This window comes from Heterodontus francisci, chromosome 4 (genome assembly GCF_036365525.1).
Source record: "Heterodontus francisci isolate sHetFra1 chromosome 4, sHetFra1.hap1, whole genome shotgun sequence".
In the NCBI taxonomy this organism is placed as follows: Eukaryota; Metazoa; Chordata; class Chondrichthyes; order Heterodontiformes; family Heterodontidae; genus Heterodontus; species Heterodontus francisci.
This window is the reverse complement of record NC_090374.1, coordinates 86,730,843-86,749,658: the sequence shown is the minus strand read 5'-3', so window position 1 is coordinate 86,749,658 and position 18,816 is coordinate 86,730,843. Positions and strand designations below refer to the sequence as shown.

The following is an 18,816-nucleotide window of genomic DNA, read 5'->3' as shown; positions in this document are numbered from 1 at the left end:
ACACCCAGTCCTGCTGTCATTTGAGTCAGGTCTCTGTCATAGCAACAACTTTGTATTCCCACCTGTCAATCTGTGTCTGTAACTCACCAATCTTATTAACGACACTCTGTGCATTCACATACAAGTACATTAATGCTGATTTAGACTTTATTACTTCCTACCCTGCTCTGCGCCCACCTAATAACTTACCATTCGCTACTGTAGTCTTCTTTGGCCTCCTTGTCTCGAGAGACAATGGGTAAGCGCCTGGAGGTGGTCATTGGTTTGTGAAGCAGCGCCTGGAGTGGCTATAAAGGCCAATTCTAGAGTGACAGACTCTTCCACAGGTGCTACAGATAAAATCGGGGCTGTTACACAGTTGGCTCTCCCCTTGCGCTTCTGTCTTTTTTCCTGCCAACCGTTAAGTCTCTTCGACTCGCCGCACTTTAGCCCCGCCTTTATGGCTGCCCGCCAGCTCTGGCGATCGCTGGCAACTGATTCCCATGGCTTGTGATCAATGTCACAGGACTTCATGTCGTGTTTGCAGACGTCTTTAAAGCGGAGACATGGACGGCCGGTGGGTCTGATACCAGTGACAAGCTCGCTGTACAATGCGTCCTTGGGGATCCTGCCATCTTCCATGCGGCTCACATGGCCAAGCCATCTCAAGCGCCGCTGGCTCAGTAGGGTGTATATGCTGGGGATGTTGGCTGCCTCCAGGACTTCTGTGTTGGAGATACGGTCCTGCCACCTGAATACAAGGATTCTCCAGAGGCAGCGAAGATGGAATGAATTGAGACGTCGCTGTTGGCTGACATACGTTGTCCAGGCCTCGCTGCCGTAAAGCAAGGTACTGAGGACACAGGCTTGATACACTTGTACTTCAGTGTTCCGTGTCAGTGCGCCATTTTCCCACAATCTCTTGGCCAGTCTGGACATAGCAGTGGAAGCCTTTTCCATGCGCTTGTTGATTTCTGCATCAAGAGACAGGTGATAGTTGAGCCTAGGTAGGTGAACTCTTGAACCACTTCCAGAGCGTGGTCGCCAATATTGATGGATGGAGCAGTTCTGACGTCCTGTCCCATGATGTTCATTTTCTTGAGGCTGATGGTTGGACCAAATTTGTTGCAGGCAGCCGCAATCCTGTCGATGAGTCTCTGCAGACACTCTTCAGTGTGAGATGTTAATGCAGCATCGTCAGCAAAGAGGTGTTCCCTGATGAGGACTTTCCGTACTTTGGTCTCTGCTCTAAGCCGGGCAAGGTTGAACAACCTGCCACCTGATCTTGTGTGGAGGAAAATTCCTTCTTCTGAAGACTTGAACGCATGGGAGAGCAGCAGGGAGAAGAAGATCCCAAACAGTGCAGGTGCGAGAACACAGCCCTGTTTCACGTCACTCAGGATAGGAAAGGGGTCTGATGAGGCGTCGCTATGCTGAGTTGTGCCTTTCATATTGTCATGGAATGAGGTGATGATACTTAGTAGCTTTGGTGGACATCCAATCTTCTCTAGTAGTCTGAAGAGACCACGCCTGCTGACGAGGTCAAAGGCTTTGGTGAGATCAATGAAAGCAATGTAGAGGGGCATCCGTTCACGGCCTTTCTCCTGTAGCTGGCGAAGGGAGAACAGCATGTCAATGGTGGATCTCTCTGCTCGAAAGCCACACTGTGCCTCAGGGTAGACGCGCTCAGCCAGCTTCTGGAGCCTGTTTAAAGTGACTCGAGCGAAGACTTTCCCCACTACGCTGAGGAGGGAGATTCCACCTAATAACTTAGCATTTGTTACTGTCGTGCTATCTATCTTTCCCAGTATTCTGTGCACCTTGGTAGTTTTGATTATCACTCTCTCACCTTATGCACCTTTTTTCTTTTCTGCTTCCATATACTGGGGCCCATCACCCTGCCAATAGATGTTTTTCAGATAAAATTTAATGTAATCAACTGATTTTTTTTTTTAGCTGAGACAACATAAGAGTGCAGAATAACACCAACAGGTGTGCACTCAGTCGTCTTAGAGTATTTTTTAATCTTTCCAAAACAAAAGAAAATTGTATTTTGAAAGCTTTCTGGGGAACACAGGCTTTTATTATTACTATTGTCTGTCTTTTATTGTTGGAGATGGTAAGTAGGACAGTGGGAGGGGGAAATCCATATCGTAAGTCAAAAACGCAGAGTGGGAAACAGCGAGAGCGGAGAGGAGTTCAGTAGCGCCGGAGTTTGAAAACAAATTGAACGGTGACATCACAGCAAGGTCATTGGTTGGTGAGTAACTGCTGTTAGGGAGTATCAGTAAATAGCTGGGTCAGTACACCACTGTTAGGGGGCGGGGGCAGTGTAAATAGCTGGGTTTCAGAACAACTGGCAGACTAAAAAAGAGTATAAATTAAGGAATAAGTGAGTAGCTGGTGAGTATTTTTTTTGAGTAAGATTTATTTTAACCAGTGAACTGTATTGATTTTTAGTAGGATTTATCAGCACTAGCAAGGTTTTATTAATAATTCTAAGGTGTTGTAGGATTGGTAAGGGTTTTTTTTAGCAGTAACAAAGGGTCAAGAATGGCAGGGGTGCTTCAACCTCGAGAGCGCAACCTCGAGAGCCCCATGGATGTCAAGGAGCTTACAGGGTAAGATAAGGCAGAGAAGGAAAGCTTATGTCCGACACCAAGAGCTTGATACTATAGAAAGCTGAGAAGAGTATAGAAAGTGGAGGGATGAAATCAAAAATGAAATTCAGAAAGCAAAGAGAGGGCATGAAAGAATATTGGCAAGCAAAATCAAGGTGAACCCAATGATGTTTTATCAATACATTAAGAGTAAGAGGATAACTTGACCTTTCACATCCCCAGGACATTTCATACCACTTAATAGCTAATTAAGAACTTTTGCAGCTTAAGTGGCGCAGTGGTTAGCACCGCAGCCTCACAGCTCCAGCGACCCGGGTTCAATTCTGTGTGGAGTTTGCAAGTTCTCCCTGTGTCTGCGTGGGTTTTCTCCGGGTGCTCCGGTTTCCTCCCACATGCCAAAGACTTGCAGGTTGATAGGTAAATTGGCCATTATAAATTGCCCCTAGTATAGGTAGGTGGTAGGGAAATATAGGGACAGGTGGGGATGTGGTAGGAATATGGAATTAGGGTAGGATTAGGATAAATGGGTGGTTGATGGTCGGCACAGACTCGGTGGGCCGAAGGGCCTGTTTCAGTGCTGTATCTCTAAACTAAACTAAACTGTGGAGAGAGTAGGGCCCATAAAAGACCAGAAAGGTAACCTATGTGTAGGGGAGGAAGATGTTATGGTTCTTAATGAATACTTTGTGTCTGTCTTCAAAAGAGGGGAATGATGCAGATATTGTAGTTAAGGAGGAGCAGTGTGAAGTATTGGATGTGATAAACATAGGGAGAGAGGATGTATTAATGGGATTAGCATCCTTGAAAGCTGATAAATCACCATGGCCAGATGAAATGCACCCTAAACTCTTAAAAGAAGCAAAAGAGGAAATAGCAGGAGGTCCGACCATCATTTTCCAGTCCTCTAAAATAAAAGCAAAATACTGCGGATGCTGGAAATCTGAAATAAAAACAAGAAATGCTGGGAATACTCAGCAGATCTGGCAGCATCTGTGGAGAGAGAAGCAAAGTTAACGTTTCAGGTCAGTGACCCTTCTTCAGAACTCTGTTCTGACCCTGAAGAAGGGTCACTGACCTGAAACGTTAACTCTGCTTCTCTCTCCACAGATGCTGCCAGACCTGCTGAGTATTTCCAGCATTTCTTGTTTTTATTTTCCAGTTCTCACTAGATACAGGTGAGGGATTGGAGAACTGTGAATGTTGTACCCCTGTTTAAAAAGGGAGCGAGGGATAGACTGAATAATTACAGCCAGTCAGTCTAACCTCAGTAGTGGGAAAATTATTGGAATCAATTCTGAGACAGGATAAACTGTCACTTAGAAAGGTACAGGTTCATCAAGGATAGTCAGCATGAATTTGTTAATGGAAGATCTTGTTTGACCAACTTGATTGAATTTTTTGAAGAAGTAACAAGGAAGATAAATGAGGGTAGTGCAGTTGATGTGGTCTTCATGGATTTTAGCAAGGCTTTTGACAAGGTTCCACATGGCAGACTGGTTTAAAAAAAAAAAAAATCCCATGGGATCCAGGAAAATGCAGCAAGGTGGATACAAAATTGGCTCAGTGGCAGGAAACAAAGGGTAACTGTTGGGTATTTTAGTGACTGGAGGGCTGTTTCCAGTGGCGTTCCACAGGGCTCAATACTGGGTCCCCTGCTTTTTGTGTTATATATTAATGAATTGGATGTAAATGTAGGGGGCATGATCAAGAAGTTTGCAGACGACACAAAGATTGGCCTTGTGGTAGATAGCGAGGAGGATAGCTAGCTGTGGGCTGCAGAAAAATATTGATGGTCTGGTCAGATGGGCAGAAAGTGGCAAATGGAATTCAACCTGGAGAAGTGTGACGTGATGCATTTGGGGAGGTCGTAAAAGGCAAAGGAATACATGATTAATGGTAAATTAGTGAGAAGTGTAGAGGCAGTGAGGGAGCTTGGAGTGAATGTCTACACATCCATGAAGGTAGCAGGACAGGTCGATAAGGTGGTTAAGAAGGCATATGGAATCCTTTCCTTTATTAGCCGAGGTGTAGAATTTAAGAGCAGGGAGGTTATGCTGGAACTGTATAACTCCATTGGTTAGGCCATAACTTGAGTACTGTGTGCAGTTCTGGTCACCTCATTACAGAAAGGGTATAATTGCACTAGAGAGGGTACAGAGGAGATTTACAAGGATGTTGCCAGGACTGGAAAAATGCAGCTATGCGGAAATTTTGGATAGGCTGAGGTTGTTCTCCTTGGAATAGAGAAGGCAGAGGGGTGATCTGATTGAAATGTACAAAATTTTGAGGGGCCTTGATAGAGTGGAGGTGAAGGATCTATTCACCTTATCAGAGAGGTCAGTGATAAGGGGGCATAGTTTTAAAGTGATTGGTAGAAAAATTAGAGGGAAGATGAGGAAAAGCTTTTTCACCCAGAGGGTGGTGGGGGTCTGGAACTCACTGCCTGAAAGGTTAGTTGAGGCATAAACCCTCAACTCATTCAAATTGAGTGTAGAGATGCCCAACATATGTTGTAATCTGCAGGGCTACGGACCAAATGCTGGAAGGTGTGATTAGAATAGGTGGATTGTTTTTCGGCTGGCACAGACTTGTTGGGCCAAGTGGCCTCTTTCTGCGCCTTCAACTTTCTATGATTCTTGGTGTGAGAAAAAGACGAGCTGGGATGTTGGGAGCAGTTGCCCAAATGAGTTCTGCACGTAAATCGAGAAATAAAACAAGTGAGCTGGAAGCAAAATTTGGTTTAAAGCGTTTGATGTAGTAGTTATTAGAGGCTTGTCTGGGTATCATTGGGAGTCAAATATTTCAGGCTATAGGATTTTTAGAAAGGACACGGAAATTGGAAGGATGAGCAGCAATATTGGTAAGACACGATTACAGCAGTAGAAATTAGAAAAGCAAAGAGACGACATGAAAAATTATTGGCAAGTAAAATCAAGGAAAACCCGAAGGTGTTTTATCAGTACATTAAGAGCAAGAGGATAACTAAGGAAAGGGTAGGGCCTATCAGAGATGTACAAGGGAACTTATGCGTGGATGCAGAAGATGTGGGCAGGGTTCTTAAATGGGTTTTTTGCCTCTATCTTCACAAAGGAGAGGGTTGATGTAGACATTGTTTTTAAAGAGGTGTGAGATGTTAGATACAATAAGTATAATGAGAGAGGAAGTACTAGACGGTCTGACATCCTTGAAAGTGGATAAATCGCCAGGGCCGGATGGATTGCATCCCAGATTGTTAAAGGCAGCCAGGGAGGAAATAGCGGATGCGCTGAGGATCATCTTCAAATCCTCACTAGATACAGGAGAAGTACCAGACGTTTGGAGGTCTGCGAATGTTGTACCACGGTTTAAAAAGGGTGTGAGGGATAGGCCAAATAATTATAGGCCAGTCAGTCTGACTTCAGTGGTGGGTAAATTGTTAGAATCTATTCTGAGGACCTGTTTCCCCTAGCAGAGAGGTCAATTACCAGGGGGCATAGATTTAAGGTGATTGGTAGAAGGATTAGAGGGGACGCGAGGAAAAACGTTTTCTTCCAGAGGGTGGTGGGTGTCTGGAATTCACTGCCAGGAATGGTGGTGAGGCAGAAACCCTCAATTCTTTTAAAAGGTACCTGGACATGCACCTGAAGTGCTGCAAGGCTATGGACCAGGTGCTGGAAGGTGGGATTAAATTGGGCAGCTAGTTTCTATTTTTTTTTTCTTCTTGGCCGGCACAGACACAGCAGGCTGAATGGCCTCTTTCTGTGATGTAATTTTTCTATGATTCTATGGTTCTAAAGTGGGATTTTAGTAAAAGTAATCAGGCAGTGGAAATACTAGGTAGAGTTAAGGAACAACAAAAGATGCAAGACTATAATGGGCAAAGAAAATTGGCAATTTGTTAAATTACACTTTGCATGGGGGAAAAGAAATTCCCACTTACAATTGCGCTTTCAAAATCCCAACTTTCTAACTTTTGGCACTCCGTTTACCACAACATTGCTGCAGCTGCTGATTTGCTCAACCGCAACCTCACCTCCACCTTTGACGTCCTAATCCCCAATAAAACCATTTTCTTCCTCACTTTGATCATTACCCTGGAATGGCCCTCATCTCCACTCCCTTAATTATGTCCAAGGGACGTAGATTTGAAAGGATATGGCGGGCAACTGGTTTAGCCATCCACTGTCCGATCTGGCTGGACCATGTAAAACATTATTGGGTCTTATAATTGTCTGCTAAAACTGCTGACTATTCCAGGATCATCCTGGAATGCAAAGATAATCCCTGGCTTCTTTCCTCGACTGCTAACCGTCTTCTCAAACCCCTCTCCCCTGTCTTCTCCATCCTCGCCACCAACAAGTGCGAGGAACTCATGGACTTCTTTATCACTAAGATTGAGACCATCTGATAACTGCCTCTGTCGTGTCCCACCCTTCCACTAGGCCACTGGGCCAAACTTCTTCTAAAGCCCACCCCTGGCCTAGACATGAACTCGCGTCTTTCTCTAGTATCTATCTAATTGAAGCCAGCATATCACTTGCAATGGTTTCTGTTCTTGCTCCTGCACTGTTAACTCTGGTGTACCCCAAGGATCTATCCTCAGCTCCCTCCTATTTCTCATCTACATATTGCCCTCGACAGTGTCATCTGAAAGCACAGCATTGGTTTTCACATGTTGCTGACAACACCCATCTCTACCTTTCCACCACCTTTCTCACATTCTCCACTGTCTGTGAATTATCAGACTGTTTATCTGACATCCAGTACTGTGTGAGCAGAAATTTCCTTCAACTAAATACTGGGAGCACTGAAGCAATTGTTTTCAGACTCCGCTTCAAATTCCATTCCCTCGCTACCAATTTCATCCTTCTCCCTGGCAACTGTCTTGAGATTGAACCAGACTGTTTGCAATCTTGGTGTCATATTTGACCCAGATGAGCTACTGACCAGACCAACGGGCCATCACTAAGACCACCTATTTCCATCTCGGTAACGATGCCTGACATTGCCCCTGTCTCAGCTCATCCACTGTTGAAATCCCCATTCATGCCTTTTTATCCCCTAGACTTGACTATTCCAACGCACTCTTGATCGGTCCCCTACATTCTACTCATAGTAAACTTGAGGTCATCCAAAACATTGCTGCCTGTGTTCTGACTCAGACCAGGTCCCGTTCACCTATCACCCCTGTGCTCGTTGACCTGCATTGGCTCTCAGTAGAGCAACATCTTGATTTTATAATTCTCATCCTTGTTTTCATGGCCTCACCCCTCCCTGTCTCAGTGTAATCTCCTCCAGCCCCGCAACCCTCAGATATCTGTGCTATCTAATTCTGGCCTCTTGAGGATCCCCAATTTTAATTGCTCCACCATTGGTGGCTGTGCTTTCAGTTGCTGATGCCTTAAGCTCTGGAATTCCCTCCTTCCCTTCCCTCCCCTCCCCTCCGCTCCGCCTATCCTTTTTAAAATGCTCTTTAAGATCTATCTCTTTGACCAAGCTTTTGGTCAACTGACCTAATATCTCCTTATGTGGCTCAGTGTCATATTTTTTGTATTACTCCTGTGAAGTTCCCTGGGATATTTTATTTTGTTAAAAGTGCTGTAAAATTGCTGTCGAGGAAGAAGACAGAATACCAGTAGTACCAGGGAAGCTTTTTAAAAAAAAGTCAATATAAGAAACTTGAATTTAATATAACTTTAAAAAAATGAACAAATCCCCAAGGACCTGATTCTGCCCACCTATCCCAGTGGAATAGGTGAGAAAATTGTCAGAGGTCTCGAAAATCATAGAATCTTGCTGTACAGAAGGAGGTTGTGTGATCCTTTTGGAAGAGCTGCCCAATTAGTCAGTGGGCTTTCCCTATAGTCCGGTAATTCTTTCCTTTTCAAGTATATATTCAATACCCTTTTTGAAAGTTATTAGTGAATCTACTTCCACCACCATTTCAGGAATAGAATTTCAGATTATAAGGACTCTGCATTTTATATTAAAAAAAAAATGCCTGTCCCTTCTGGTCCTTTTGCCAGTTACCTTATATTTGTGTCCTCTGGTTATCAATTCTCCTGCCAGTAGAAACAGTTTCTTCTTATTTATCGTATCAAAACTCCTCATAATTTTGAACACCTCTATTAAATCTCTTAACCAACTCTACTGTAAGGACAACAACTCGTTTCCCTAGTTTCTCCACGTAACTGGATTCCTTTATGGTATAATTCTGGGAAATCTCCTCTGCACCCTCCAAGGCCTTGCTGTCCTTGTGCCCAGAAATGGACACAATACTCTCGCTGAGGCTGAGCGAGTGATTTATAAAAGGTTTACCATAACATCCTTGCTTTTGAACTCACTGCCTCCATTTATAAACCCAAGGATCCTCTCTGCTTTTTTTAGACACCTTTATTTACTTGTCCTGCCATCTTCAAATATCTATGTATGCGTACCTCCAGGTCATTCTGTTCCTTCACCCACTTTGAAATCGTACCATTTTAATATAGATTGCCTCTCATTATTTCTCCCGAAAAGGAAACTCTAGATTCAGTAATTGTGCTTTTTGGAAGAAAATTTCCAAATGTCATTCTATTATTTAAGAAAGAAGGGAGGGAGAAACTAGCTAACTACAGACCCTGTTGGTTTACTGTCAGTTGTGGGGAAGTTACTGGAATCCATCAGGTGCAGAGTGATTGCCAGGGCTCGAAAGTTACAGCTATGAGGAAATATTGGATAGGCTAGGGTTGTTTTCCTCAGAACAGAGGAGACTGAGGGGTGACTTGATTAGAGGTATACAAAATTATGAGGGGCCTAGATAGACAGGAAGGACCTGTTTCCCCTAGCAGAGAGGTCAATTACCAGGGTACACAGATTTAAGGTGATTGGTAGAAGGATCAGAGGGGACATGAGGAAAACTGTTTTCACCCAGAGGGTGGTGGGTGTCTAGAATTCACTGCCAGGAACGGTGGTGGAGGCAGAAACCCTCAATTCTTTTAAAAGGTACCTGGACCTGCACCTGAAGTGCTGTAACCTGCAAGCTATAGACCAGGTGCTGGAAGGTGGGATTAGATTGGGCGGCTAGTTTTTTCAGCTGGCACAGACATGACGGGCTGAATGGCCTCCTTCTGTGTCATAATTTTTCTATGGTTAAAGACTTAGACACTTGTGAACTGATTAGAGTTGGCATGGATTTGTGATGGGTAGGTCATGTCTGACTAATCCAAATTATTTTTTTGTGGAGGTTACCAGCATGTGTCTCTGAATGCCATGTGAACGTCCAGATGCCCGTGGTCGGGTGATCCAGTCTGCCAGGTTACTGCCTTAGTGATGAAGTAGAAAATTGCCCCGAGATCTGTATTTTGCTTCTCAAGCTTTTAGAAGCCCATAAAAAGATTAAACTGCATAACTTAGCATCTGGGCCTGCAGTTCAGGACGCCACCAAAATTGAAAATGTTTAGTAAACGAAAATAATTTTATGTATACTTGGTCCCTTTTTGTTTCTGTAAATAAATGGAATTTAAAATGCATTAAATCTGTGGCTTCAATTACTGCACTTCAATGTATATTACCTAAAGTGGTGTCACATCATTGTGAAACACACATAGAAGAGAAGAAATTGAAACGTTACATAATTTTCATTTTTGAGCAGCATGAACTCACCTCTTTCCTTTGTTTTGTAGTGATGGGTCAAGAGTCTGGAAAGGCAGCCTGGCCCAGACCAGCAGGAGGTTATCAGACTATCACCGGAAGAAGATACGGGAGAAGGCATGCTTATGTTAGCTTTCGTCCCTCTATTGCCAAGTCATGGAATCAGTTAAAAGAAAATGAACACCAATGGGAAGGAATGGAGCTAAACACAGTTTCAAAAGATAATGGTTTATGTGTGTTGTGTTTCAAATATGTTATGTACTGTCTAAAAAGAATAAGTAGAATTGGGCTTTCAAAAGGCTGAAATGTTTGGTAAAGTCACTGGATTAAAAAAAAAACTACAGTCCCCACCACTTACAGCAGATGCATTTGTGCATAGTATGATCTTAAGGGCACCGATGATACAGTATTAGGAAGAATTAATTTATTCTGAGTGAAATATATTTGGAATAATCTGCCAGATTGTCTTCGTTGTTTCCTGTTGCTGGAGGATTTGGTCAGTGGGGATTTCAGAGCAATTTGAATCCACCTGTCAGTTTCCACCAGTTTGGTTTAACTGTATCAGTTTCGACATGAAGTATGTTTCCAAATTATTTTGATTCTAGCTCTGGATTTTGTCCTGATCTGGTAGGAAAGTTCTCAGCAAAGTCATTTCTCTGCCTAGTTCAATGTTTGATGGAATTGACAAACTTAGAATGTGTTTTTTCCATAGAAAATAGTTAAAATTAAGACTCCAGTTCAAACAATATGACGCTGAGGGTGTGTGTCTTTTAAACAAATAACCATTCGGCTCAAATTTCCCTTGCTTATTTTCTTCTTCTAATAACTTTGCATTTATCTGCTGCTCGTGACCCACATATTAATAATATATTAAAATTTCTTTATATTAGATCTACTTGCCCATGTTAATTTGTACTAAAGCCCCGCCCCTGCCACCAAAGTTTTCAAATCCCAACAGCAATGCCTCAAGGATGAATGCATAGTCATCTCCATGCTAATGCAGTTCCAAATGCGGCTAACCTTTGTTTCTGATTTGCTTCCGAAGTTTACCCTTTCCATGCCTTCCAATATTGCTGACCAGTCCCCTTTTGTGTCCCAGTCAAAAGCTTTGCTAAAATCTAAATATATACCATCCACTGAGTTCCCCCTTCTTTACTGGAAAGAAATTCCAGTGCACTGGTCGGACCTTATTTTCTTCTTGCAAAGCCAATGCCTTATTATTCATTTTTCTTTAACTATTATTCTCCACTATCTTTTTTGTGTTTATTTTATTTTGTTTCGTCTTAGTTTGTTCAGTTTGCTTACCCACTTTTTTTTTCATGTTTGTACTTGCGGCTGTTCCATTTTCAGTCCGTTAACACCCTTTCTGTACTAATGCTTTGTCTTTCAACACACCATTAACATATTGATTGCCTTTGCTCCATGACCTTCTGGTCAGCTATTATGTGACCTTGTCCTATCTACACCTCTTTTGTTATCTCTTGCCCCACCCCTGCTTTACTTGCTTATAACCTTTTACATTTCTAATATTTGCCAGTTCTGAAGAAGGATCACTGACCTGAAACGTTACTCTGCTTCTCTCTCCTCAGATGCTGCCAGACCTGCTGAGTATTTCCAGCATTTCTTGTTTTTATTTCAGATTTCCAGCATCCGCAGTATTTTGCTTTTATTCTCCACTATCTAATATTTTATGTACTAGTAAAGACCTGCAAAGCATTTATGGTCAAATTAGTATCTTTATTGCAGTAGTGCTTAATTTGCGAGATTTACAGTTATTCTTTCATCAAAGACTTTAACCAGAATCAAAACTTCTCACTCTGGAAAAAGCAACATATAGCTGACCATATGTAAAAACAGGCCTAGCAATATAAATACAAATTTTGGCAAGTCTTGCCTTGTGACTTTTTTTATAGTCATAGAATATGAAAGTCGAACTGGGAACTGTTTTCTCCTGAGTTGAAAGGCAGGTTTACATCTGATAGGCTCAATATTATTCAAGGGATAAATACTATATTTCCTTAAAATCTGCTTATCATTTCAGCACCTATTATCGAAAAAGCCAATGTCTAAATACCAATTGTTTTCTGTGACAAAGTCCTGTTTTGTAGCAACCATATAACTGCTCCTTCCTTGAGTCTAAGTTTGTGTGGTGGCATGCCTATTGGAGTTAGACTGCAGAAACTCTGGAGGGTATAGACTGTTATTATCACCTTCGGCTGTAGAATCAAAGCTGCTGCATTCTTTTAATTCACCTGACAGCTTTCCTAAAACTTTTTCATTCAAATCTAGTGATTCTTCATTTTTAGCACAAAGAATAGTTTTTGAATAATTTGTATCAAATAATTGTCCCTCCCATTTTGCCACATTTGACAAATGCTATGGACTGATTGATAAAAGGCCACAGACCTGAAGTATTATCTCTGCTTCTCTCTCCACAGATGCTGCCAGACCTGCTGAGTATTTCCAGCACTTTTTTTTGATACAATGGGAATTAAAGGCCTGCTCGGGTATACAGTTGAAACCCGACCCGGGCCAGAGTCCTTTTGGTTTTTTCCCGCGCCCGACTTGACCCGATTCGACTACCGGAAATTAAAGAAGCTTACTCTTTGTCTTCCTTTTCCCTCCCTGACCAAAAGGCAGCACTGCCACTGTGTCTGACCCAACCCGAGCCTGAATGCCGGACCCGGAAGAGCGGCCCGACCCAAACCCGACACACGTTGTCAGGTCCCGTCGGGTTCGGGTCGGGTAGCCATACTCTAATGGGAATATTCTGTGTTTTAGCCACAGCACGATCCTTTGTATCTTCTGCTCACCCCAAACTAAAACCAGTGATATAGAAATGGCATAGCCCTGGTTGGGGACTTGCAGGCTAAGAATTTTCATGCTCCCAGCATGGTGGCACATTAACAAGCTGGGATGCCATAGAAACAGGCATACTGCTGTGTTGAACCTTAAAAGAGGGGAACGCCTTGATCCTAACTTGGGCCATCGATGTGAAAATAAATTTTGCAGGTACATTTTGTCCTACCCCCATCCGACCCTTCACGCATAGCATTTTTCAGCCTCCTTGGGCAGGGAGGCCCCCAAGGTGTGCCCCTAGTGGCATGGGCACCTATGTACTTTATTTAAGTCAAATTATCTCCCCATGACTTTGCAAAATTTGGGATCAATGCCAGAAGTCAGGGGTGTGTACATCCTCGAACAAAGGTCTTTGAACCATATCTGTTTCATGTTTACAGTGCACCTCTTTGTATTCAATGCAATTTATGCAATTAGTCCTTGAATTAACTAAAATGAGAATTGTACTGTATTTGAATCTGCATTGATTTAGGCACATTGAACTACTTTTAAATATACAGTAGATTGTAGTTTGTTATAGTGCTGAATTTCAAGTTAGTTAACATTTAAGTTTTCTTTTCTCTCTTAGCTCCCAATAGAATCTTATCAACAAATGAACTTCTGCCACAATGCACTGGGTATGACCTAACTATGGATACTAAAAGAGACACAGGTTGTGAACCTCAAAAGGAGAATAAATTTTTGCCGTCACCTCTGAACCGAAGACTTTTTCAATGTGAGTCCAATGACTTTGCTTTACCTAGTGCTACAGAGCCATTAGGCAGTTATTCAGGTAGCCAAAGTTCAGAGTCCTCCAAGTGGTCAATTTCTAATGATTTTTTTGAGACTGATTCCAGAAGTCCAACTGACATTGGTTTTGTAAATATTGATTCTTATGAACCAGAAAGTAGTGAAGGAGAGGATGAAGATTCAACTATTCAGTCATCCTTACAAAAAGAAGGAAAACTTCAGAAAAGGTTGGACACCATGCTTTCAGAGTTAGAGAAAGGTGTTGACTATCTTAATGGGCTACAATCATATCTCTCAGCTGTAATCCATGATGGTAACAGCCAACAGATTGAGCTCCCATGCTCTGTGGCATTGGACAATTTGCCTAATACAGACATTGGTGTGAAAGGACATCAAACTGAATTGAAAGAGCATAGGAAAACTTTACCAGCAGTCGGAAATCTGGAAGAAATTAATGGCTATGTCAGGATGGAGGACATAAAAGAAAGAAGAGAGAGAAATTTTGATAAGGCCTCATTGAGTGTTCAAACTGAAGGAAACATTTTATGTTGTATGACAGAGCAACCAAGTTCCTCAGAAATGGTAGTAAGACCAAAAGTTAGAAAGGAAAGAGTTGAAACACATTCTAAAAGAGATCTGCACTCACCTGATGAGCTTTATAGTTATTGTACAGGAGAAATGAAGGCCAACATTGAGTGTTATGGATCAAATTGTGCCTTGTGGAACTGCAGGAGTAAATTCCACAGAGATCCAAAGATTGGGTCTGGATTTGATGGCAAGGAAACTACTGGTGTTCAGAAAGAGCAGGCTACCATTCAACTACAAGAAAAGCCTGAAGATAGCACAACAGAAAATAGCTTCTGGGATGACTTTGAAAATAATTGTAACAAAGGTGAAGAAAGGTAACATAATGTGTTTGTTGGCTCACTGAAGGATATGAAAACTGATTTATTATTACCCTTAAAAAGTTTAATCAATGATTGCAAATATACCAACTAGTACAGAATCTCATATCTTCAAACTGGTAACAAAGCTAATTTTTTTTTTATAATACTGCCCTTCAAATTAATAACAAAGCAGCAGTTTATAGTATCCTTTATCAGCTTGACAAACTGGGCGGAATTTTATGCACCCCTGCCCCCCGTGGGGGGATGTGGGGAAGGGGGAGGTGCGTAAAATTGAGTGGGAGGCAGGGAATGCTGTTCCCAGCGCCTTCCTGCCCCCGCTGCAATTTTAAGAGCGATGGTGGAGGTGACAAACTGCCTGCCTATTAAGGCCCTTAAATAGCCAATTAATTGCCACTTAAGGGCCTCCTCCCCCACCACAGGTATATTACCAGTGACGGGTGGCTCAGCACCGCAGAAGGCCGACCAGTAAAACCACCTTGCTGGGGCCCAGCCGATTGTCCCTGTGGGACTTAACTTAATTCCGAGGCCTTGTGCATTGCTGCTCCTCTTGCTGGGTGCAGTCCCAGCAGTGGCCACCACTCCCGGCAGCTTTTGGAGCTGGGACTTCCTGCCTCAGAGGGGTGGATGTCCCGCCTGAGGCCAATTAAGGACCTGGGCCACGTAAAATCACAGGGTGGCTCCCAAGCCTGGCAGAGGTGGCCTTGCCACTGACTTTTTGGCTGGTGGACGGGACCTCTGCCCCGATGTAAAATTCTAGGTTAACTGGTCTTGATGAAGTTTACTAAAGCACACTGAGTTTTTGCAATTGTTAGCCAGATTAATAATGAGCAATATTTAGATGGCATGTACTTTAATGCACTAATTTTCCCCCCTCTACCTCCCCCTCAAAAGCAGCTCTCTAAGCAGTGATGAGGAGTGGTCAGCAATATGGACCTCTGATTTCGTTTTAGAACAGATGCACTCTAGTGATGAGAGCTGGGAGACCTTGTCAGGAATTGATGAACAACAAACTGAACCCAACAGCATTAGTAGCAGCCTGGACGAAGAAGCTTTTAAACATTGCTTCACTGTAGGGTATGCAACTCACTTTGGTTATAATCCAGGCATTGGATTTAATTTTAAGTCTCTGTACTAGAACAGGGGCGTCAAACATACAGACCGTTGCCTGAATGAAGTCCACGATAAAGTTTTGTCTGGCCCATGTGAGCTGTGCTTGAGCTTGTTCTGTGACCTGAAATAGGACATGAATCTCCCAGATGCTGTTTCTAACAGCCTGGGAGGACTGCATTTTTTAAACTGTGCACGAGCATTGGCCCTGCTCTGTGGCATCATCCTTTTTTCCCCCTCACCCTTATCCCTATGCTGGCACAGCAAACTGGCATACAAGTGGAGTGACCAGGAACGGGACCAGTTGGTGGAGAGGAGTGAGAAATGAAGATTGGGACTCATGGGCCGGGGAAAAGAGTTTGGGACTGGAATTGGTGGCGTGGAGGTCTCGAGAAAATGGATGCTGGTCCTTGCACCCACAAATTGATATACATTGTGCCTGTTTTAACCTGCCAAATAAGGGCGAAACATGTCCAAATAACTGCCAAGTATCAGGATGTCTGATCAGATCCGCCTTATAAATTAAGTTTGACACCCCTGTACTAGAATAAAGATCTGTGTAGTATTTATAGTGATCGTTTGTCACTATTAAAGTGAAGTGCACCTGACTTCTCAAACAAGTCACCTATTTCTGTGTCACATTTTATTGATTTATCCACATAATAAAAATACATAAATTACATAGAATTCATAGCACAGTAACAGGCCACTTGGCTGAACTGGTCTATGCCAGTGTTTATGCTCCATGTGAGCCTCCTCATCAAACTCTTATCAGCATAACCTTCTATTCCTTTCTTTCTTGTGTTTATCTACTATTCTGTTAAATCCATCTATGCTAATCACCTTAACTACTCCCTTGTGGTAGTGAATTTCACATTCTAACCAGTCTGAGTAAAGAGGTTCCTCCTGAATTCCTAGAACTTGGGACCTATTGGCATCTATCTTGTATTTATGTTCCTAGTTTTGGAGCACCACCCCCCCCACCCCACCCCCCCCCCCCCCCAACCCTAACCCCAAGAAGCCTATCTCTACCCTATCAAACCCTATCATAACCTTAGGATTGTGATGAAGTTTCTTGGACATCCAAATCTTTAGAGAACTATCCACAGAGCCTTGCGATTTACTGAGTCAAATGCTTTGGTCAGGTCAATGATTGCAATGAAGAGTTCCTGGTGGTGGTCTCGACATTTTTCCTGGATTTGTCGGGCAACAAAGACCATGTCAGAGGTTCCTCTGGAAGGTCTAAAGCCACACTGTTTTCTGGGAGGATTTCCTCAGCCGTAGCAAGTAGGCGATTCAGGAGAATGCGTATCAGGATTTTTCCTCTATGGACAAGAGGGAAGGTTAAGGGTAAATTGATTGAAGTTTTCAAGATGTTAATGGGAACAGATAGGGTAAATAGAAACTATTTCCTGTAGTTTGGGAGTCTCGGACTAGGGGACATAGTCTAAAAATTAGAGCCAGGCCTTTTAGGAGTGAAGTTAGGAAACACTTAAAATCAAAGGCTGGGAGATGTTTGGAACTTTGTTCCAATTGTTACGACTGAGGCGGGAGGGATACACTGTTTATTCTAGTCCCACTTCTCCACAGGTCACAACATATTATTTTTAAATTTTCCCACTTATCGATATGGTCAATCATATACTCTATTGTTCCCAGAATAGAACACACTAACCAGTTTCCTTAATGAACAAAAAAATTATCAGTTTATTACAAAACAAGTCTTAACTAGTAATGAAGTAAAACATAAACACGCAGATAAAATTTTAAAGTTCCTTTTTTTTAACCTTAGTTCCTTCACACTTACACGCACACACACCGGTGAACCGAAAAAAAAAGATTTTTATAAATTCAGAGCTCTGTTACAGACAAAAAAACTTGGGCAGATTACTTCCTCATTTTTGAAGAAAACAGCAGATGAGATATGTTGTTCCAAAACTAGCATATAGTTTAACTTCTGAGTACACATAGACAGGTCACTGAGGTCTTTTAGAACATTTCTTTTCAGGCGGCGTGAAAAGTAATTTAGCAGGCTTTCTTCAAAGACAGGAAACCAGATGAATTGACACAGTGGACTTGTCGGGGTCCTTCAGAGATGCTAGAAAGTGAACTGGATTGTGGTCTTCTCTCCCTTTTACACTTCTTCAGATTTGACTTTATCAACCACTCACTTCAGAAGGTAAAACACACAGGCCTGGATTTTATATTTGGTGGCGGCTGCTCGTTGTGGAGCCGCCGTGATATTAAACGTGGCAGCTCATTTAAATGGCTGGGGCGGACTGCTTCCCCCCCTCCTCCCCCCCCCCCCCGATGATTTGGAGGGGGCAGGCAGTCCATCACCAGCAATGGTGCCCAATGCCACTGCGGAGGCGCCGACGCTATTTTAAAGAGCTGCGAGCCCTACAACTTAGTTTAAATATTTAAAAATATAGCAATGTTAAATTTAATTAGAAAAATTAAATTATTGTTTCTAGCCGCTCTCCCATCCCCCCCAATAATCGTACAGTTCATTCCTTGCCCTCTTCCGCCCGCCCCCCCAGCAAAGTACTTACCTCATGTACCTGACCTTCCTCCCCCCCACCCCCCCCAACCCAAAGTTCATAAACCTTTACCTTCAACCCCTTCCCACCATCCCCTTGACCAATCAGAATAGGTTGGCCCCACTCCCACACAGAGAAACTTACCTGCTCCCCCCTCCCCACCAGTGTTAGAACTCTGATCTCCGAAGATCCGAAGGCACAGGAGTGCCAGCCACCGGCACTAATATCGGTGTGGCACGGACATCGGGAGCGAGATGCTCATTAATGCAGGTTTTTAAATAAATTTTCTTATGTAAATTCTGGTCCCATCACCAAGCAGTGGGGGGAGGCTGCCACAAGGCCTCGCCACCGTCGGCAATATCGAGCCGGGCCTTCCCAGCGTCGAGGCCCGAGGTGGGCCTCTGCCAGAGGCATTTTCCCCCCCCCCTCCAACCGCTACGGCCCCCAACGTTGATTGGCTGT

The 18,816-nt window shown here is 43.1% G+C and overlaps 1 protein-coding gene across 5 annotated transcripts in view; it reads left to right on the top strand.

Moving 5' to 3' along the window:
* pja2 (praja ring finger ubiquitin ligase 2) overlaps nt 1-18,816 on the top strand; it is a 211,457-nt gene that overhangs the window by 119,711 nt on the left and 72,930 nt on the right. For 3 of the 5 annotated variants that reach the window (XM_068029804.1, XM_068029805.1, XM_068029803.1), the window contains exons 2-4: nt 10,244-10,444; nt 13,639-14,701; nt 15,599-15,781. In XM_068029804.1, the coding sequence (XP_067885905.1) occupies nt 10,246-10,444; nt 13,639-14,701; nt 15,599-15,781 (1,445 nt within the window). In that variant the 5' untranslated portion in view covers nt 10,244-10,245. The remainder of the gene's footprint in view (nt 1-10,243; nt 10,445-13,638; nt 14,702-15,598; nt 15,782-18,816) is intronic. The other 2 variants (XM_068029806.1, XM_068029808.1) reach the window with 2 other exon arrangements.